At 46.6% G+C, this 21,408-nt stretch overlaps 3 protein-coding genes across 9 annotated transcripts; 2 read left to right on the top strand and 1 right to left on the bottom strand.

Moving 5' to 3' along the window:
• The first annotated feature begins 99 nt into the window (after window positions 1–99).
• On the top strand, window positions 100–4,729 carry Mdp1 (magnesium dependent phosphatase 1). 2 transcript variants are annotated; one of them, XR_006856360.2, is made up of 7 exons: window positions 100–1,119; window positions 1,232–1,292; window positions 1,365–1,475; window positions 1,825–1,932; window positions 2,021–2,106; window positions 2,287–2,449; window positions 4,596–4,729. XR_006856360.2 is itself a non-coding variant. In XM_046465280.2 (6 exons), exons 1-6 carry the CDS (start codon window positions 1,083–1,085, stop codon window positions 2,317–2,319), a joined length of 477 nt encoding a protein of 158 aa, XP_046321236.1. In that variant the 5' UTR covers window positions 100–1,082; the 3' UTR covers window positions 2,320–2,449. The 2 variants fall into 2 exon arrangements, 1 of the variants encoding a protein (XP_046321236.1); XM_046465280.2 differs by lacking the exon at window positions 4,596–4,729 and having other exon boundaries at window positions 2,021–2,147.
• Window positions 4,591–15,160, bottom strand: Tssk4 (testis specific serine kinase 4). 3 transcript variants are annotated; one of them, XM_046465283.2, is made up of 4 exons: window positions 9,428–15,160; window positions 8,864–9,078; window positions 8,107–8,500; window positions 4,591–7,687 (listed from the first exon to the last, which is right to left on the bottom strand). In XM_046465283.2, exons 1-4 carry the CDS (start codon window positions 9,647–9,649, stop codon window positions 7,502–7,504), a joined length of 1,017 nt encoding a protein of 338 aa, XP_046321239.1. In that variant the 5' UTR covers window positions 9,650–15,160; the 3' UTR covers window positions 4,591–7,501. The 3 variants fall into 3 exon arrangements, 1 of the variants encoding a protein (XP_046321239.1); XR_006856361.2 differs by lacking the exons at window positions 8,107–8,500; window positions 8,864–9,078 and having other exon boundaries at window positions 4,591–7,760; window positions 14,543–15,160; XR_006856362.2 differs by lacking the exons at window positions 8,107–8,500; window positions 8,864–9,078 and having other exon boundaries at window positions 14,543–15,160.
• Window positions 15,161–15,175: 15 nt separating this feature from the next.
• On the top strand, window positions 15,176–21,323 carry Tm9sf1 (transmembrane 9 superfamily member 1). Of its 4 annotated transcripts, none has more exons than XM_046465262.2 (6): window positions 15,176–15,310; window positions 15,792–16,153; window positions 16,915–17,536; window positions 17,816–18,001; window positions 19,146–19,419; window positions 20,658–21,323. In XM_046465262.2, the coding sequence occupies exons 2-6, from the start codon at window positions 15,809–15,811 to the stop codon at window positions 21,049–21,051; spliced, it is 1,821 nt and encodes a 606-aa protein (XP_046321218.1). In that variant the 5' UTR covers window positions 15,176–15,310; window positions 15,792–15,808; the 3' UTR covers window positions 21,052–21,323. The 4 variants fall into 4 exon arrangements, with proteins under 4 accessions (XP_046321218.1, XP_046321217.1, XP_046321215.1 ...); XM_046465261.2 differs by having other exon boundaries at window positions 15,249–15,378; XM_046465259.1 differs by lacking the exon at window positions 15,176–15,310 and adding an exon at window positions 15,385–15,507.
• The last annotated feature ends 85 nt before the right edge of the window (window positions 21,324–21,408 follow it).

The raw sequence follows: 21,408 nt of genomic DNA, 5'->3' as shown, positions 1-21,408 counted from the left end.
AAAAACAGACCCAATGATAACTATTTACACTAGGTTTAAGGAGCAGTACCATGAAGAGCTGGTGCCCTTAGAGGGATTATCACACTCTAGGAAAGCCCACTCAGGTGTATGTTGGTGAGGCTGGTTCATGAGAGCCACTTCTTGCCACCTATTTCCAACTCCATGTAAGTGACTTTGTGTTGGTGGAAATTCGCCCTGATAGGAATAATTATAGAAACTGGCATGTTAGTTCCTTTCCACAACCTGGTTGTTGCGCATCTGTTAACATACTACTGAAGTGAATAGTAGTAGCCAGGAGAAAAGGTTTTCTCACACTGTGGCTCTGACTCTACATTTGTACCTAGTTGGAGAAAGCCTGAAGGGCTTTACAGACCTTACATTCTTTTTGTTTGTTTATGTTTTAGATGAGCCTCTAAAAGTGAGCCTCTTGCTTCAGCCACCTGAATAGCTAGAACTCAAGGCGTGCACCACTGTACGTGGCAACAGACACTACACCCTTCTCCTTGCCTGTGTCTTTGAGTGTGCTTATGAACTTAGTCCAATATCTGTATAGTTATTGTTCTTCCCATTTCCATGGTTCTATCCTCAAGCAGTCTCTGACTACTTGCTCTCTAAAGGTGGAACGAATCAAGAAGCTCTGCGACAGCCAAAGACTCTGAGTTAGAAACTATCAATAGGCCAATGTAGAGAAAGGTTGAGAAGGAGTGATAAGCTGGGATGGGATATTCAGTCTCGGTAAGGTAAAAGGGCTGGTGTTTTTAGAAGAAAGGATTTCCCTTCCTTGGCTTCTCTAGTGAAAACTGGTTGGAGTGAAAAAGTTAAGGGGAAGATGCCTGTGGCCAGTGCCTTAGACGGATCCCACCCCTATATCTCCGGTCACTTTGGTGCGGGGCTGCAGGCCTTTCCCCGTGCCGCAGCAGAAGGCGCTCTTGCGCGATCGCCATACTGGCTGCGGGAGCTCAGCGACGCTCTAGTCTCTTTTCTCTGTGGCATCCCGGCGGCTTCTTTGGCCTCTGCAGCATTGCGGGTTCTCCGGCAGGGGAGAAAACGCCAACTTGGCACGCAGCCTCCGGGACCGAGGCATGGCACGGCTCCCGAAGCTCGCAGTCTTTGATCTGGGTGAGGAACGGGCAGGAATAGTTTCGTAGGGCATGCTCCTTTTCCCTCGCCAGCGGTAAGCCGACTCCTTGCGCACCCCAAGGCTGAACCTCCCTCGCTCTTCCTCTCGTAGATTACACGCTGTGGCCTTTTTGGGTCGACACGCACGTAGACCCCCCATTCCACAAGAGCAGGTGAGGCAGGGTATCGGAGGACTAGGCGAGTTGCGACGCCGCCGGAGCTGAGTGTTTTCTCATACTCTCTAGTGATGGAACTGTCCGGGATAGTCGGGGCCAGAACATTCGGTTGTACCCGGAGGTGTCTAAGGTCCTAGAACGGTTACAGGACCTTGGGGTGCCCGTCGCAGCGGCTTCCCGGTAAGAAGAGGGAGTAACAACAATCCCTGTAAATGCTGAAGGATGCATGCACGGGGAAACATTTCACATAACCGCTTGAGTACTAAAATTTAGGGGGTGCAAATTTCAGATTATGTGCATATTTTTCCTAATTGTACATCCTCCTGTGCATTTTGGTTACTAAACGTGGGCTAACCGCCAGCTTTCAACCGTCAAACAGAAGTCTGTGGAGTTGAATGAGGGCAGAGGAAGCCTAGCCTTCCTGGAAAAACAGCAAAGTGGTTTCCCCCTGGTTATATTTAACTTTGCTTGCAGTTCTTCAAGACTTGGCCTTTCACTCTCCTATCCCATCTATTATACCTTTCTGCAGGACAGGTGAGATAGAAGGGGCGAACCAACTACTGGAGCTCTTTGACCTTGTTAGATATTTTGCTCATCGGGAAATTTATCCGGGCAGCAAAGTCACACACTTTGAGAGGTAGGTGGAAATAAGGGTAGGAGCCAGCAGGGAGAGTACCAGAGAGGCCAAGATTCCAGCTTGGTTACCCCTGCTCTTTCTTGCACAGGTTGCAGCAGAAGACTGGGGTTTCTTTCGCCCAGATGATCTTCTTCGATGATGAGAAGCGAAATATTGTAGATGTTGGTAAACTGGGTATGAGCAATGAGGAGAGCCATTTGGGGAATGAGAAGAAAGTAAGAAAGTGTTCCTAAGAGGGTATTAGGTAGTTATGTGCAGGGTGGATGGTCTGCATGACAGGTGACACCCACAAAAGGTGAGTAATAATGGAAAGGCCTAAAAAAGCTGATGAAATGTGACTTATTTTCCTTATAGGTGTTCTCTGCATTCACATTCAGAATGGAATGAGTCTTCAAACCCTAGCCCAAGGGTTAGAAACATTCACTAACTCTCAAGCTGGGCACTGAGGTCCAGCCCTGAGGATGAGCCTCATTTGAAGCCTAAAATGGAAAGGAAACGGAGAAGGCATTTTTTTCAGGTGCATTTGCAATTTATTAAAGTGTATCTATGTGTGGGTTGTTTTTATTTTTCTAGCGTGTGAACTGGGGCTGGTTGTCGACCTGAGGTGCCCAGAGTGGAGTGTGAGACAGGTTCTGCCATATAGATTGTGGCAGCCCAAAGGTTGTGACTCCTTCATTCTGGAACCCATCCCCACGCCATTTACTGAGGGGCCTGAGAATTTTCCCACTACCCCAATGGTGGGTGCTATTATGCTGTACGTTCCCTTCCACGGAACAAAACCAGTTTTAGAAACAAAACCAGTTGTAGTAGAAAGTGAAGCGGCCGCTTTAAGAGGAGCGCGTCAACCTGGGGATGGTGGCCCTGGTCACATGACAGCAGTGGTCTCCTTTGCGCTTGTTGATGATGTCGCCGCGGCGCCTTAAGGAGGGATTGGCCAAGGCCGGCCTACTCTCCAGGAGCGAGGCGGAAGTGCGGGGCACGCGGAGGGGCGGAGGCGGGAGAGGCGAGGACGCAATGAGTGGGCTCGGCAGACTCTTCGGGAGGGGTGAGATTGGGCCGCCTAGAGATGCTGGTCGGAGTGGGGGGTGGGGGCGACCGCGGCGCCCCGCCGGGGAAAAACCTCAGGAGTCAGGCGGACCGAAGACACCGGCCCGAGTTGAAGCCAGACTCATCTCTGGTGCCAATAGGCCCCGCCTAGTCTGGGCGCCTTGCTCCCTCCCGCTTGTCTTCCAGGATCCCTAAGTCTTGAGCTTGTGGTCAGAGAGAGGGGACGTGAGTGGAGAGCATGGCGACTGAGCTGGTTCCCACCGCACAGGCTGGGGGTTACTAATTTCCAGCAGCCTCTATCCAGTCCTTTCCAAAATACTGATGGTTACTTAGCTGGGCAGTCGAGACCTAAGGTGAAAGACTACCTTCTGGAAGCTCATGTCAAGGGGAACACAGGCCATTTGTGTAGTATAGCAACTCAATAATAGACATTCCTAAAACACTAGGGAAGCACAGAAGTAGGTGTCGGCGGTGTTCCACCAGGCTAGCAGTTTGCTATGTGGAGTACTCCAGAAGTGGTAACAAGCATCACAAAACATAGGGAGGAGAGAGAGATATGGGGGAAAAGTTTTGCCTGCCGCAGTGTACGTGATTAGAAGAGGAGAGAAAAGTAAAGGGAAGGCCTTCGGTCTCCCTAGAAAGTTTTGGATTTTGTCCTGTAGGTAATGGAGAGTAGGGAAGGATTTTGCCCAGAGAAAGGTATCAGATTTCTATTTGGGAAAATGAGTGTTGTATAGAAGATGAAGGGAGAAACTATTCTTTTTTTCCCTCTAGCCTTTTGTACTTCATTTAGTTTGATATTGTGGGATTAGGATCTTTGGCATCTCCTAGGACAGCAAATGAAAATAGTGGTTGTTAAAAGTGACTGGAGGGGGGCTGGGGATGTGGCTCAAGCGGTAGCGCGCTCACCTGGCATGCGTGCAGCCCGGGTTCGAGCCTCAGCACCACATACAAAGATGTTGTGTCTGCCGAAAACTAAAAAATAAAAAAAAAAATATTTAAAAAAAAAAAAAAAGTGACTGGAGGGGCTGGGGCTGAGGCTCAGTGGTAGAGCGCTTGCTTAGCATGTGTGAGGCACTGGATTCAATCCTCAACACTACATAAAAATAAATAAATAAAGGTATTTAAAAAAAAGTGACTGGAGTCAGTTGAGTGCAGTGGTGTAGGCCTGTAGTCCTAGCTACTCAAGAGGCCGAAGCAGGAAGATCGTAAGTTCCAGGCTAGCTTTGACAACTTAAACCCTGTCTTGAAATAAAAAATAAAAAGAGCTGGGGATCTAGCTCAGTGGTACAGCACTCTGAGCTCAATCCCCAGTACCGCCAAAAGGGGTGGTGGTAGCTGGAAATTACTTCAAAGAGCAAAAAGAGTATTGGCTTTCAAAGTCATTGTGCCACATTTTGGATTCCTACTAAACTTCTTGTGATTTTAGACAAAAAAATAAAAAATAACACCTTTGTGCCTGTTTTCAGATTTTTAAAGTGAAGACAGTATACTCATTGTAGAGAATCATTTAGAGATTAAGAGTCAAGTGCCTGGCACATACTGTGCACTCAACAATTGGTGGGTAATATTTGTCTTTTACACAACATGGGTCTGTGTTGCACTGGACTCTTCAGGGAAGAAGGAAAAGGGGCCAACCCCTGAAGAAGCAATACAGAAACTGAAGGAGACTGAGAAGATACTGATCAAAAAACAGGAGTTTCTGGAACAGAAGATTCAGCAGGAGCTACAAACAGCCAAGAAGCATGGGACCAAGAACAAAAGAGGTAATAAGGGAAAGGAGCCACTGGGGAGGGCCCAGGTGGGAATCGGGTATTTCTGACTCTGATGTTCAGGATGTGGGCTGGGTCAGCTGCCCTGCAGGCTTTGCGGAGAAAGAAAAGATTGGAACAGCAGCTGGCACAAACCGATGGAACATTATCCACCCTGGAGTTTCAGCGTGAAGCGATTGAGAATGCCACCACCAATGCAGAAGTGCTTCGTACTATGGAGGTTGCTGCTCAAGGCATGAAAAAAGCCTACCAGGACATGTAGGTACGGGGCAGAGGAGGAGAGTACCTATACACTGGGAAGGATGGTTTGGGATTATACTTTCAAGGTTTTTTTGGTTTTGGTAACACTGGGGATTGAACTCAGGACCTTCCACATGCGAGGCAAGCACTTTACCACAGAGCTACACCCACAACTTAAACACTTTCAACTTTAAAGCCTTTCAGAATATGAACTTGTGTAAACTTGTGATAAGAAGACCTGTCTGCCTCCTTGATTCCTTCAAGAAAGATCCTATTGCTGGGCCATTCATTCTAGGGAGAAAAGATGATTTCTTTAATTTTTAAAGATCATTAGCACAGCCTGTACTTTCCATTGTGGCTTTTTGCTGTTCCTTGGCCCAGACTTGATTCTACCTTTTTTCCTGCCATCAATTTATTAGTATGAGGCCACAAGACAGAAGGGTTTCATTCATGTGATATAAGGAATTCGGGGTAGGGGTCTTGCCTGATTTCTTCACTGTACATCTTGTTCTCAGGGACATTGACAAGGTGGATGAATTGATGGCTGATATCACAGAACAACAGGAACTGGCCCAGCAGATCTCAGATGCCATTTCTCGGCCTGTGGGCTTTGGAGATGATGTGGATGAGGTAATGGGGGGTGAGGGGTCAGGGACTATTAGAGAAGCTGAGACTGGCCAGAATGAATGCCCAACAGAAGCTCTTGGGGCAGATTTGGAAGGGAATTTCAAAAGTGATCTGTTTGAAAGTTGAAATTTCTTTTCTTGGTCTTTAACTTTTTTGTCATCCGATATCCAGGATGAATTACTGGAAGAGCTAGAGGAACTAGAGCAGGAGAAATTGGCCCAGGAGTTGTTAAATGTGGGCAATGAGGAAGAAGAACCCCCAGTCAAATTGCCTAGTGTACCTTCTACACATCTGCCTGCAGGGCCAGGTAACCAGGACTATTTGTTGTCTGGAAGACTTGATGATGTGGGGAGATATGGGGTAAGACTGTTCCCCATCCATCCTGCCACATATGCAGGTTGTTGACTGTGTAATAGCATCTGACTAAAAGGGAGTGTGGATGAAATCCAGAATCCAACCTGTGCTCCACTCAGTGGAGTACTGCAAGCTGTGTACCCTGCTTTAGGGATGCAAATGCTGGGAACAAAAGGAAGCTTTTTCTAATTTGCATTAAGGTGCTGTGGGAATGAGTAGCAGCCTCAAAAGCAGGACTACACACCTTTAGGTTCTTTGCTGGGGAGACACACTTCAGTAGGCTCCAGGGTTCACAGTAGGGCATAGCTAGAAGTTACTGAGGCTTTAACATTTCTCCTTTCTTTTTCTGGGTGTCCCTGTCCTCAAAGCTCCCAAAGAGGATGAAGATGAAGAATTAAAACAGTTGGCTGAGTGGGTATCCTGAGTCTGGGTTTGTCCTCCTCCTGCTGCCTTCATTGGTCCCTTTTCCTTAAGTGCCAAATGCCAAGCTAAAGAAGCACAGCTTTTTTGGGAGGTCTTGCTGATGTGGTAGTATGCCTGTATGAGAAAGGGACCTGTTGCCCTTCCATCCCTGGCTGAACGCTGAAGGATCTTGCTGCAGGGACCCCTGGGCTCCATTCTCTTTGATAGCAGTTACAGTGCCCTTGTTATCAATAAAATTGGGTAGATGGATCACCAGTGTCTATACTCTCTCACGTACACTTGAAACTCTTCTCTGTCTTAAAGCTGTTTTAAGCACTGAACATGTGAACAATGAGTCATGAGAAGGGGTTGGAACATAGAACAAATGGGTGTTTCTAAATCTCAACATGTATTCTAGGGAAATAACTTTACCTTTGAAGTTGGTTTATCCTAAAGGTGCCTAGTGTTGAGGGTAAGCAAACTTCCATGGAGCCATCTCTAGTGTTAACTGCTTTTCTCAGTCATGACTTCCCCATTTTCCTTTGCAAAGCACATTTCAAGGACAGGGAGGGAGAATACAGGGATAGATAGAGCAAGTAGCTTTCCTTTATCTAGAACTCACTAGTTCTTAGCTTTCATAACGAGAAGACTTGGTGTGACTTGAAGACTCTTGTCACTTCTATGTCTGGGAGCAACAGTACAAGGAGTCCTGACTACCTGGTATTATTTCAATAGTAGTTAAGGTGGCACTGAAGGAAGGAGGAGCCAAAGTACTAAATATGGCCTAATATTCATTTGTGAAAGAACATACAATGCTATCATTTTGGACTATAGATAGGCAGAACTATAAAGTAGAGCTTTTGTCCCACTTCTTGAACATTAAGTGCATACTTAATTGGGTATTAATCTGAGTATCTGACACCCCCCCCCCCACACACACACACCCACCACCCCCATGAACTGCATCGAATTATTGTTGACCTACACAAGTGTCAAGATTACTGGTTACAGGATCTGGCCAGAAAATCCACCCTAACTGATGAAACTGTCAGAATTAGATTTATTTTTGGTATAAAAGCCCCAGACCCTCCTACTTTGCTCCTCTCAGCACCTTGCCTTAGTTATTTTCAGCTCCTGACTTCCAAAGACTGGCGACGACGATTACTGTTGTCGGGGTACTGGCACACAGCCTCAAGTAACCTGATCTCATATGTGGGTTGCTCAGGCTGGAATTTGACCACCCAGGGATCCTTGAGGATGTCCAGGATGGTGGCACGCTTGGTAGCTGGGCGTAGCATCTGGAGGACCAGGTTCTATGGCAGAGGAGAGAGAGGTCTTGGCTGAGCTTGCCCCCCATTGTGCCACACAGGCAATGAGCAGTTGGACCTAAGAAAGAAGCAAGATAGCCCATCACACCACTCTGGTGAAAGGGGGTATAGCCCTGCTTTTATGCTAGAGAGCCAGACATTTTCTGCAAGAGAAGGGAAGAATTGGGGTAGGATGGGGGAATCTCTTGCATAATCCCCTTCTGGCCTAAAGGAATAGAAGCTGGAACCACTTTATCAAGCATCTGTTTGGAGCCCAGTGGTAGACCCTTTAAGCCCTCCCCACTATATATTTAAGAGTGTGAGATAACCCAGTTGGAAGAGCCTTCCCCAGGATTGGAAGGCCTAGGTTCACTCTTCCCTGTGAGTCATCCCTAAGGCCTCAGCCCTCCTGGGGGAGCCAGCACCTTGCACTCCTGGGAGACGGTGCAGTTAGATGGGAAAGTGACCTCCTTCTGAGTCTCTTTCAGCAGCTTCTTGAGATTGGTGTCATCAAAGGGCAGATGGGCGACCATTAGAGTGTAGAGGATGACGCCCATGCTCCAGGTGTCAGACAGGAAAGGATTGTAGGGCAAGCCTAGCAAGATCTCCGGGCAGGCATAAGCAAAGCTGCCACAGTAGGTCTGGCTGAGGTGGGAAAATAAGTTCACTTGGCGGTAAGAAGAGCTACTACGCACAGGCTGGTTAGAAGGCACCATCTTAGAGAAGCCGAAGTCCGATATCTTCACATTCTCCCGCTTGTCCAGCAACAGGTTCTCCAACTTTAAATCCCTACTAGCAGCAGAAAGGCTGGGGGTCAGGCTGGGGAGAGGGCTTAGTATTGGACTGGGAGCTGAAGGGCCAGGGGTCAGAGGCTAGAGACGAGGAGAGGCAAAGTGGGAGGTATAGACCATTATGGGAGCACAAGGTAGTAAGGAAGGCCATGGAGCTGTGAGCAGAGCCTAAAGGAAGAGAGAGAGGATGGTACCTCAGGACCACTGGGAGTGTGAATACAGTGGGTACTTTACAAATATCCTTGACCAGTGATTAACAGAATGGATGAATGGGCCTAGATGTTGAGGAGAGGTTAAGGGAAGGAAAAAAAAAAAAGAGCAGCAAATGGGTGATATGCATAAAACCCCCTTGGGATCCCAAAGGCCGCAGTCTGGGTGGCTATGCCCTCACCGGTGCACGATGCCCTTGCTGTGCAGGTAGGCGATACCCAGGGTCAGCTGGGAGAACCACTTGCCAGCAAGGGGCTCAGAGCAGGCCCCAAAGCGCTGGATCCATTCAAGAACATCACCACCTTGAGCCAGCTCCAAAACGATGTACACTCGGGATGTTGTCTCAATGGCCTGATAGAAGTTGATGAGGTACTTGTGCCGCAAGACTTTCATTACCTGACCCCAGAAGAGGGAACCATCAAACCTGGGAAAGGAGAACCCTGCCTATACTCCCAACCCTCTCCTACCTTCCTGCTGCAACTTACTTAGAACTCCACAACAGAATCAATCCCTCAACTCCAGAGCACTGGTGGACTGTGAGTAAACCCTATTTTGCATTTTTACTTACTGGGAGGCTGGAGGCAAGTGGGCAGATGGGAAAGAGTTTGAATATATATTAAGGAATTTTCCCAGTTGCTTAGATGTTCAGATCTGATTTGGGGGTTTTGGGCTCTACCTTCTCCTAGTCATACCCCTTTTAAGAAATCTCAAGTCATTTAGTTATGAGTTTCCAGCCCTTTCTGACCTGTATCTCGCGGGGCAGGAACTTGTTAAGATAGTCTTCAGAGGCCTTCTTCTTTGAGATGATCTTGACAGCCACCATGACCTTCTGCTTTGTGTAGTAAGCCTCATACACAGTCCCATAGGAGCCATTGCCTATGACCTTGCCCACCTCATAACCATACTCTTCCATGACAGAGCGATAGGCTGCGGTGGGTGGTGCTGACTCCATGGTGTCTCCCTTCATGATTTTGGGTTTGCTTAAAGTAAGGAGTTTTGCTACTTAAGATGCCTCTGTCTATTCAGAGGCCAACACCTTGAGCCATTGATGGCTAAGGGACCAAAATCAAGTTGAGACTTTGAATGCTTGCATATATAGTCACACAAGTCTGGGATGCTGGGCTCAATCCTCCACTAAGAACTTGGAGTGGGAAAGAACAGAGAAGCAATTCTTTTTGTCTCCACTGGCTGTTGTTACTTCTTCCGTTACGGAACTTCCTAAGATCCCAAGTTCTGTACACATCACAATCCACTTTCTATCCATGATCACTGGCCACAAAGCTTGAGAATGTGTGGTTTGGAACATATTCATTCATAAAGGCATGTTCTGCAATCTGGTGAGACTCCCCCACGGAGACTCCCCATTACTTCAGATTTACTGAGCACTTTCTATGAACACTAAATTAATCAATAAGGTCAAGAGCAACCCATACAAGAGTATATTATTATCAGCAAGACATACACGAGTATATTATGAAGAACTACTAGGTGTTAAAGCTCATTCCAGGATTTTTTTTTTTTAAATCGGGAATTGTACACAGGGGGCTTAACCACTAAGCCATATCCTCAGCACCCCCCACCCACCGCCGTGTTTCTAAATTTTATTTTACAGATAGGATCTCACTGATTTTCCGAGGCTGGCTTTGAACACCTAATCCTCCTGCCTCAGCCTCCTGAATTGCTGGGATTATAGGCCTGCACCACCATGTCTCGCTCATTCTAGAAACTTGACACTGAAAGGCATTCTTGCTTTTCAGGACCCTAAATTTTCTAATTTTCTTCTCATGCTTCTGGTCATTCCTTCCACAGGAGCCTCATCTATCTTTTTTTTCCCCCTCACAGTGCTGAGGGTTGCACCCAAGGCTTTGTACATATTAGGCAAACAATCTACCACTGAGCTACAGCTCCTCCATCTATTCCTTAATCGTATCCCAAGCCCAATTATCTCAGATCTCCACTTCCTTTCTTAAGGATCTCATCCCCTCCCAAGGCTTCAATTACCACGTTTATGCTGACTGCTCCTAATCTCATCTGCACCTCAGATATCTCTGTGGTTTTGGATACAGTGCCCACTTGCCTACTAGACATCACAGATATCAGGCACCTCAAACTCATCATGCACAAAACTGAACTTCTTATTTTCATCTCTGACTTTTCCTTTCTGTAAGTTCTACACTAGTTGTCTTTAGACACACAAATGTCATCCCAGATTCCCCTGCTGCTTTGGTCCCTACATCCAATCTATCACCAAGTCTTGTCACTCAAACCTCCTAAATATATCAACAATGTACTCATGGTTCTCCAAGTCCACCATTCCTCCCTTACTTCAAGCCTCAATCATTCAACTGATTATCCTAGCAAGTCTCTGCTCCCCTAAGTCTGTCTATTCACTGAAGTCCATGGGATAAATCTGATTTTCTTCCCATTTAGAACAATTCAATGTCTTCTTATTCACCTCGGGATTGTTTCTTTTCTTTCTTTCTTTTTTTTTTCCATTTGGATTTAAGATAAACCTGCCCACTTCTCCAACTTTTATTTTTGGTACTGCATACTAAGGATTAAACCTAGGGATGCTTTACTACTGAGTTATATCCTCAGTCCTTTTTATTTTTGAGACAGGGTCTCACTATGTTGCTGAGACTGGCCTCAAACTTTCCTTCCTTAGTCTCCCAAGTCACTCGATTAAAGACATGCACACCTCACTTAGTGCTCCAACTTTCATCTTTTAACGCACACATAACAATGTGCCAACCAAACAGAACTGCTTTTCCATCTTTGTTCTGTTTGCCTGGAAAACTCCTATTCTTCTTTCACTAAGTTTGGGATTTTTTTTTTTTTTTTTTTGGTCTTGCTTAGTGGTAGTGGGTGGAGGTTGAAGTCCAGAGCCTTGTGTATGCTTGGCAGGACAATTCCCACTGCCCTTTCCTAATGAGATAGGTTCACTAAGTTGCCCAGGTTGGTCTCAAACTACTGTCTCAGCCTCCTGACCAGCTGTGACTATGGTGTGGAGCTGTTTTTAGGAAGCCTTTATTGACAGCTCAAGGTTAAGTTAGTTCTGGGTACGCTCACAGCTCTGATACTTTCACTGTCACAGCACCCAAAGAGTATGCAAAACTGATTTTCTTGTTTGTAGCTCCTATGAGGCTAAGCAGGGAGTCCAGTGATGCAAAGAAAGTTGAAGTCAGAGGTTTGAAAAGAATGAATTGTAGAGAATGGAAAGGACCTGGTTTAGAAATGAACAGGGACTGGTTAGCAATGAAAGTCCAAGCGAGGCTGGAAAATAAAACTTAGAGACATACAATGTTGAGATTCTTTTAGCATCTTAGCTGTAGGTGCTTGAATACTGGTGGATAATTCAATCTAAGATTACAGTTTTGTTTGGCAACTAAAATGAAATAATGGTAGAGGCACCAAGAGCACAGGCAAGAATGTGGTCACAATAATGGAATGTGGAATCTACACTATATAGGTAAGGAAGACAAGCTAGAAACAGACCAAAAGGGCAGAAGGATAGGTTGCAGGTCTCAGTGGAATGGAAGAACAAGTTCGGTGGAAATGACAGTGAGGAGGACAGGAGGCTGTAGTCCCAGGTTCTTTGGATTTAAGATGGGAGGGGTGGACAGGAAAGAGCAAGGATTTAGTCTCATGTCTTCCATCCCCCAAAACAAAACAAAAAGAACAGATTATGCCACAGGCTACTGGTAAAATTCCCCTACTGACAGTCTGACCCTGCTGGCAGTATAGTTCCAAAGTTCTGCTGGAAGTCAGCTCTACATCCTCAGTCTATGAAGGAACACCAATGGTAAGAAAGCCTGTCTTTTGCTCCCACAAAACTGGTCCCTGGATAGATAGGTACCTTAGTGATAGCTCTAGTCCCTCATGTGTTTAGGGAGTAAAACAGTTCACTCAAGGAGCATGTATTAAGCTGCCTAGTATATATGAAAACATTGCTAGATCCTGAAGATACAAAAACAGATATATCAGTCTCCTTTGAGGAGTTAGCAATTAACAAGGGATTTTATATAAATAAAATGACGGTACAGAGAGATGAATTGCTATGAACAAACCTGGAAGGAGAGGGGAAAGAAGGCTTTATAGAGATGGTGTTGTTTGTACTGCCCCCCAAAAAAAGTTCTCTAGGCAGGTAAATAGGAAATGGTAGATTGGGCAGTCTATGTAGGAAGAACAATATGAGGCCTGCAGGCTTGAGAGAACACCATGTTCAGGATTTGAACTCAAGTACAGGACAGAACTCCAGAAAGGGACTATACCTTAAGAAATTCTTTCCCTCCCTCCCTTCCCCTTAAGAAATTCTTTCTTTCTTTCTCTCTCTCTCTTTTCTTTCTTATCTATCTATCTAATCTCAGAACTAGAATACAGGTCTGAGAGGGTTCATATGTTAAGCTATTTACACTTTATCTCATATACTCAGGGTCAAATCTTGTTGTGCATCAAGATTGGAGCTTGTTCAAAAAAATAAAAAAGCTGACATACAGCAAGCCCTCCCCTGAGATACAGATTTTTAAAGATCCTTCCAGTAGCAGTGTGAAAAATGATCCAAGGGAGAGTGACCACACTAACAAGATGGCTGTTACAGTAACTGAGGTGAGAGAGGATGGAGCTCTTTCCAAAGAAATGGTGGAAAGCAAGTATTGGAAGATATTTGGGCAATAAGTAGAGGGAATTTAATGACACTGATATTTGGGAGAATTGAGATCAAGGTCCTATTTCTGGTTTGAGACACCAGGTAGTTGTGATGATTTCAACTGGACCAATGGTGAATGCCCATAATCCTAGTTGTCAGGAGGCTGAGGCAGGAGGATCATGAGTTCAAAGCCAGCCTCAGCAACTTATCAAGGCCTTAAGCAACTCAGGGAGACCCTGTAGCAAAATAAGGTATTTAAAAAAGATTATTTCCAAGTTACTGTAAGTTGCTTTGGGGGGGGGGGGGGCGGGTACTGGTGCTTTATCAACTGAGCTACATTACCTAGACTTTTTTATTTTTATTTCTTAATTTAGGACAGGGTCCTGCAAAATTTCTGAGGCTGGCCTCAAATTTGGGCCCAGCTTATAAATTACTTTTGTAGTTACAAAAATCATTCATTATTGAGTCTGTTCCGTGCTGCACATCTGTAGTCCCAGTTCCTCAGGCAGCTGAGGCCCGGAGGATCACTTGAGCCCCAAGTTCCAGGCCAGAATGGGAAACATAGCAAGACCCCTTTGGGGGGTGGGGAAAGAATGACAAGAAAAATCATAGTCTAATAAACTCAAACCCCTACTTCCTGGAACTTCACCTGTTTATAGGGAGAAAGGCTGAGTCAGAGAGAGCAATGACAGAGGTGGGTAAATAAAGGAATTCTGAGGCTTGAAGCCTCTTAGGATTTTTCACAGTACTTCTTTCCCTGGGGAGAGAGAACTTTAAGTCAACTTCCATACAAGTTATTCCCAGGTAGCATAAGTCATTGCCTAGAGGTCGGACTTCCGGAAATAACTCCCCTGACTGCAGAGCCCATTTAAAAATAGCTGAGACAAGCAGGTCCTAATTACATGCCTGTAATTACGGTTGGGGGCTGGGGCAGGAGGATCACAAGATCTAGACCTGTATGGGCAACCTAGCGAGATCCTGTCTCAAAATAAGATAAAATAAAAAGGACTGGGGCTGTAGTTCAGTGGTAGAGCATGGGGAATGGGGGTTACATCCCAGTACTAAGAACAAAAGCTGAGGCAGACAATGACAAAGTTTTTCAAAATAATAAGCATACAAAATTAAGAGAATCCCAAATAATAAACCCAGAGCATGTATCTAGAGATCTAAGCACAAACGTATCTAGAGAGACGAAAAGTCAACCAGATTATTTACCTCCAATTAAAAACCCTATAAGCAGCCCAACTCGCCGATGGAAGTGAGACACCCTATCTCCGCGTGCCTCTGCACCTGACCCGGCTCCAGCCTACTTATCGCCAGGTACTGAATAGTCGTCGTACGGCCAGGGAAGCCTCCAGCAGCTTTGGGAAAACACTTCAAATATTTATCATTCTTACGCGGAGCCACTGTTGATAGATGGAAGGAATGAGGATATTCAGGCGTAGTACCCTTGAATGAGACCGACGTGCAAATCCTCACCCAGCTTGGGTTGGGGGCCACCAACCGCCTCCCAGGGCTCGCCCCGGCAGTCCCATTGGTTCAGCCCGCAAACGCTTCAGGGCGTCCACTGGACGGGGACTCAGCCACCGCCAATGCTCCATTTCAGGCCTCCGACCGCTCAAGCCAAAGGTGGGCGCTACCTGCCCGGGCTCTCGCGCCCTAAATCTTCCTGGAGACAGGCGGACGGCGATTCTTATCCCGAAAGGATGTTGCATGCTAACTACCAGGCCTTGGTAGAATGCAGTCCGCGAAACAAACGCACAGCAAGAGACCCGCTAGGATCCAGAAAGGAACCTTCCGCCGGGCTGAGGTCCCCGCCCGTGAAGACGGAAGTGGTAAGACTGACGTGTCCTGGGCTGCTCTCCTGAACGCCAGGAGGACTCCCCACCAGGCACGGGCGACCCCAGCTTCCTAGGATCCCCGGAGCTGGACCCGCGCCTCTGAGGACAACATAACTCCTTGGGGAGCACTTGACAGAGCCAGGTGCGGTATTCAGCGTGGTGTAGCCGCAGCCTCCACTATCAGGCGCAGCCGCGGACAACCCCCTGGAGGTCGGTCATCAGGTCCTCTCCAACCCTGCTGCTCCCGCGCCGCCCAGGGGGAGACCCCGGCAGGAGCCCAAGGGCAGCTAGGGGGCCGCAGAGCCCGCTGGCGCCGCCTTGGGCAGCCCTTCCCGCGTGGTGAGGACCCCAGAACTGTGGCGGGAAGGGACCCGAGCTGCGAGGCCGCGCGGCGTTGCCATGGAAACGGGCTAGCGCGCGCAATAGAGGCTCCCGGCGGGCGGCGGGAGGGATGAACCCCTGGTTGGGAGGACTAGAGAGGAGGCCAAGCCGGTCTTTGGGGTAGAGAGATATGGTGTGGTGTGGGGGTCGGGAGGCCAAAATGGGCGTCCATTCGAGGGACCTAACCGGGGGCGTCATGAGTTGACCCCTAGTTTCTGTAACCGTAGGATTCCCCCAAACAGGTTCTGCTACCTTAAGGATGACAGTTCTAGGACAACCTCGAAGTTGGAGCTGCCAGTGGTTGCCAATCCTGATACTGCTACTGGGCACCGGTGGTGGGCCAGGGGTAGAAGGTGTGACACACTACAAGGCTGGAGACCCTGTCATTCTATATGTCAACAAAGTGGGACCTTACCATAACCCTCAAGAAACTTACCACTACTATCAGCTTCCAGTCTGCTGCCCTGAGAAGATTCGTCACAAAAGCCTTAGCCTGGGTGAAGTGCTGGATGGGGACCGAATGGCAGAGTCTTTGTATGAGATCCGCTTTCGGGAGAATGTGGAGAAAAGAATTCTGTGCCACATGCAACTCAGTTCTGCACAGGTTAGCCTCTCTACATTGGTCATTACGTAGCCCAGGAGTTATTCCCAGGGACCAACAGTACCTCGCATTTATGGTTCAAGTGTACCTTTATGAACATTATCTGACTTGATTCTAACTACAACCCTGTGGGGCAGACAGGGCAGATGATAGTATTCTAATTCAGTCGACTAAGAAGTGACTTATTTGCTAAGAAGTGACTTCTTAAAGATTGGCTAATGAATTGCAAAGCTGATATTACTAGAGCCCAGAGCTCTTTGCTCCTACTTTCTCTGTCGATAATAAGGTCCCAACTATTATTCCTGAGTAGTTCTTTCCTTCCATACCTACCCCTTAGCTCTTGATTGGCTCCTTTACTCTACCCTAGTCTTCCAGTCATGGTTTTTCTTTGGCAAATTCTGGCACTTCTTGGTCTACTCCAGTCTTACACCTTGCCTCTTTAAAAAAAAAAAAAAGCCTTAACCCTGTCAAAGTAGTATCTGTATCTGCTGGGGTGTGTGTGCACAACATACTTGAGTCTAACTCAGTCTCTACAGGGTTTTGTCCCCCAAGAGACATTTGGCAACATCTATAGACATTTTTGATTGTTACAACTGGGAAGTACTACTAGCATTTTGTGAATAGAGCCTGCCCACCTCCCAGCCCTCCCAACAGCAAAGAACTACCCAGCACAAAATATAGGTAGTGCTGAGGCTGAGAAACCCTGCTGTAATCCCAGGCCTGGGAAGACCTTGTGTGACTGTCTCCTAACTTGCTCTTTATAGGTGGAGCAGCTGCGCCAGGCCATTGAGGAACTGTATTACTTTGAATTTGTGGTAGATGACTTGCCAATCCGTGGTTTTGTGGGATACATGGAGGAGAGTGGCTTCCTGCCACACAGCCACAAGATAGGACTCTGGACCCATTTGGACTTCCACCTAGAATTCCATGGTGATCGAATTATATTTGCCAATGTTTCAGTGCGAGATGTGAAGCCCCACAGCTTGGATGGGTTACGATCTGATGAGTTCCTAGGTCTTACTCACACTTACAGTGTGCGCTGGTCTGAGACTTCAGTGGAACGACGGAGTGACAGGCGCCGTGGTGATGATGGTGGTTTCTTTCCCCGAACATTGGAAATCCATTGGTTGTCCATCATCAACTCCATGGTGCTTGTGTTTTTACTGGTGGGTTTTGTGGCTGTCATTCTAATGCGTGTGCTTCGGAATGACCTGGCTCGATACAACCTGGATGAGGAGACCACCTCTGGAGGTTCTGGTGATGACTTTGACCAGGGTGACAATGGCTGGAAAATTATCCATACAGATGTCTTCCGCTTCCCTCCATACCGTGGTCTGCTCTGTGCAGTGCTTGGTGTGGGTGCCCAGTTCCTGGCCCTTGGCACTGGTGAGGTGATAAGAATTAATGCGGGATTTGTCTCAAGGGATAGGTAGTTTATTAGAATAGGTCTGTGGATCTTCTGTTCAAGGTGAAGGGCAGACCTAAGGGTTAAGGTGGCTCTAGTGAGGATGTGTATTTTATTGCTGGCTTTCTGGACAACTGAATTTGGGGAAGATAGTTTTGCTGGCAGTCGTGGGTCTGGGCGAAGGGTTGTGATTCCTTTGAAACTGCAAGAGGAACTGAAGAGGTAAGACCTAACATAGGCTTTTCACTACCACCCTGTAGGCATTATTGTCATGGCACTTCTGGGCATGTTCAACGTGCACCGTCATGGAGCTATTAACTCAGCAGCCATCTTGTTGTATGCCCTGACCTGCTGCATCTCTGGTTACGTGTCCAGCCACTTCTACCGGCAGATTGGAGGCGAGCGCTGGGTGTGGAACATCATTCTCACCACCAGTCTCTTTTCTGGTAAGGACTTCCCCTTCCCTAGTGGGTCTGCCTGAACTTGGGAACTAAGAACACATCATGGAACCTGGAAAAGTCAGAGTGAAGCTTTAAAGGAAAGAATATGGGGGTGGAGAGAATTAGGAAACTATCAAAAAGAATCTATTTCTTTTGAATAAAAGTTAAGTCCTTAAAAAGTCCTAAGCAATGTAGTAAGCACTTGATGTCTTCAGCTCATTTAATCCTCACAATGTGTGTGAAGTAGGTAATGTTGTCCCCATTGTAGATGAGGAAACTGAACTTCATTCAGCTAGTTAGGTAATTTAGCCAAGATTATATCCAAAAGTAGAAAATCAGGTTTCAGATGCAGGCAATCTGAATCTCAAGCCTGTGTTCTCAACCATTATACTTAAATAACACTCTTTGAGTTTACTTTTTGATACTTCTTTTTATTTTGGAAGTATGGTCCCTCTAGCCTTTCAAACAAGATTGCCCTTTCAAAGGCAACAGATGTGTGCAATCTGAACCCTTCCTCTTCCCAATTTTGCGTCTGACTTATATCCCACCTCATTTTTATTTTCTAAGTTGTAGATGGACAGAATGCCTTGTGGTGCTAAGGATGGAACCCAGTGCCTCACACATGCTAGGCAAGCACTTTGCCATTGAGCTACAGACCAAGCCCCCCATCACGTTTTTATTTGAAGTAGGACTTTCTGAAAACAGGGCCTTAATCCAAAGGAATGTCTCATGCTAGAAATTACCAGTATTACGGCAAAACAGGCCCCTGAAGGCAGGTGGATTTGTGTCAGTCTCAGATTTTGATGAAGCAATTACCTTGATCCTTGATGACACTGGGTAGGGGGAGAGTGTTGAAAATATAAGGAATAAAGAACAGTGAGCACTAGGGATGTGGCTCAGTGGTAGAATATTGCTCAGTACACACTAGGCCCTGGGTATAAACCCCAGCACTCAAAAACAAAAACAAAACAATAGGATATAAAAGGGTGGAGGTAAAGGCAGTCAGCTCTGTACAGATATCCAGGAAAATAGGTGGGCTGTTAAGAGTGGCAGGCTGGTTCACTCTTCTCCCCTTTAGGTGCAGTTTGAGTGGGTGCCCCCAGGGACATAACTCCTAGTGCTCACCCTCCTCTGGGGCCCATCCCTGCAGTGCCTTTCTTCTTGACCTGGAGTGTGGTGAACTCGGTACATTGGGCCAATGGCTCAACCCAGGCCCTACCAGCCACCACCATCCTACTGCTTCTGACGGTCTGGCTGCTGGTAGGCTTTCCTCTCACTGTCATCGGAGGCATCTTCGGGAAGAACAATGCTAGCTCCTTTGATGCACCTTGTCGTACCAAGAACATTGCCCGAGAGATCCCACCTCAGCCCTGGTATAAGTCTACTCTCATCCACATGACTGTTGGAGGCTTCCTGCCCTTCAGGTATTCTATCTTTATTCCATGGTCATCACTCTGTTCTTGACTTCAATTTTTCCTTTCCCTACCTACTCCCTACCATAACTCAATGATAATCCCTTGTTCAGCTGTACCACTACAAGCTCATTAAATAGTTCCTCCTATCCCCAAGCACAATTGAACTTCAGTCAGTTCAGATGTCTCATTTGTAACACTCTCTTACTTAATAAATTGAATGAGTAATCAAATGGGCTTTAAGCCCCACGTGCTGCTAGTGTTTACAGGCATCATGTGGCGTTTAGAGCCCATTTGATTACTCATTCAATTTGCTGGATATCTCTTTGTTCCTGACAGATGATGCAGTAGAAAATAAAACAGATAAGATCCCTCCTTTTGGGGCTGGGGATATAGCTCAGTTGGTAAAGTGCTTGCCTTACATGCACAAGGCCCTGGGTTCGATCCCCAGCACACACACACACACACACGCACAAAAAATCTCTGCTTTCAATCTCTCAGAGAAGATGTTCTTGAATTAAGAGCTGCTAATCAGGGCTGAGGCTGTAGCTCAGTGGCAAAGCACTTGCCTAGCATGTGTGAGGCACTGGGTCCGATCCTTAGCACCACATAAAAATAAATAAATAAAATAAAGGCACTCTGTCAATCTACGATTACAAAAAAAGAAAAAAAACCAGCTAATTAGCCAGGCACAGTGGTGCGTGACTGTAATCCCAGTGGCTCAAGAGGCTGAGACAGGAGGATCTTGAGTTCAAAGCCAGCCTCAGCAATGGAGAGGCACTAAGCAAATGAGTGAGACCCTGTCTCTAAATAAAATATAAAATAGAGCTGGGGATGTGGCTCAGTGGTTAAGTGCCCTTCAGTTCAATCCCCAGCACCCCCCCCCCCCAAAAAAAAGGGGCAGCTAATCATAGGCAAAAGAATACCCACAATCAAGTGTGGTGACACATGCCTATAATCCCAGTTACTCAAGGAGGCCAAGGCAGGTGGATTACATGTTCTAGGGCAGCCTCAGCAACTTAGTGAGATCCGGTCTCAAAAAATAGATAGGGCTGGGGATATAGCTCAGTGGTAAAGCACCCCTGTGTTCAATCCCCAGTACCGAAAAGAAAGAAAAAAATCTGGGGCAAAGTGGAATGGACTCACTTTTCAGTGATCCAGCAACATGGGAGGGTGTGAGCTGAGTTTTGGCTTAGCCATGGTGTCCTGCATAGCCTTAAATTTATGTATATTGTTTCTTCTCTTCACAGTGCCATCTCTGTGGAGCTGTACTACATCTTTGCCACAGTATGGGGTCGAGAACAGTATACCCTATATGGCATCCTCTTCTTTGTCTTCGCCATCCTGTTGAGTGTGGGGGCTTGCATCTCCATTGCACTCACCTACTTCCAGTTGTCTGGGGAGGACTACCGCTGGTGGTGGCGCTCTGTGTTGAGTGTTGGCTCCACTGGCCTCTTCATCTTTCTCTACTCGGTTTTCTACTATGCTCGCCGCTCCAATATGTCAGGGGCAGTACAGACAGTAGAGTTCTTTGGCTACTCCTTACTCACTGGTTATGTCTTCTTCCTCATGCTGGGCACTATCTCCTTTTTTTCTTCCCTAAAGTTCATCCGTTATATATATGTTAACCTCAAGATGGACTGAGTTCTGAGTAGCAGAACTATGGCTCTTTTCTCCCTTCCTTCATGCCCCACTGATCTCTCCTGCCAGCTTCTCTTCTGAGTGAATGAGTGAATTGTGTGATGGCATCGTTGCCTTCCCCTTTGCTCTTTGGGCCTTTCTTCCCAAGAGAGAGCCTGGAAATTATAAATCTCTATTATATAAGGAGTATATATTTGAACTTTTTAAGTTGCCTTTAGTTTTGATCCTGATTTCTTTTTACAATTATCAAAATAAAATTTAATAAGAAAAAGGAACCTGTATTTGAGGATTTGGGGTCTGGCTACGGAAGCTCTAGGCCTGCCATTAGGGGCGCGGTTCCTGGGAAAGCAGAGTCCGCCT

The sequence above is a fragment of the Marmota monax genome, unplaced genomic scaffold, assembly GCF_021218885.2.
Source record: "Marmota monax isolate L192 unplaced genomic scaffold, Marmota_monax_Labrador192_F-V1.1 WCK01_AAM20220418_F8-fsc00079, whole genome shotgun sequence".
Lineage (NCBI taxonomy): Eukaryota > Metazoa > Chordata > Mammalia > Rodentia > Sciuridae > Marmota > Marmota monax.
The sequence above is the reverse complement of the archived record's forward strand: the minus strand, read 5'-3'. Positions and strand labels throughout refer to the sequence as shown.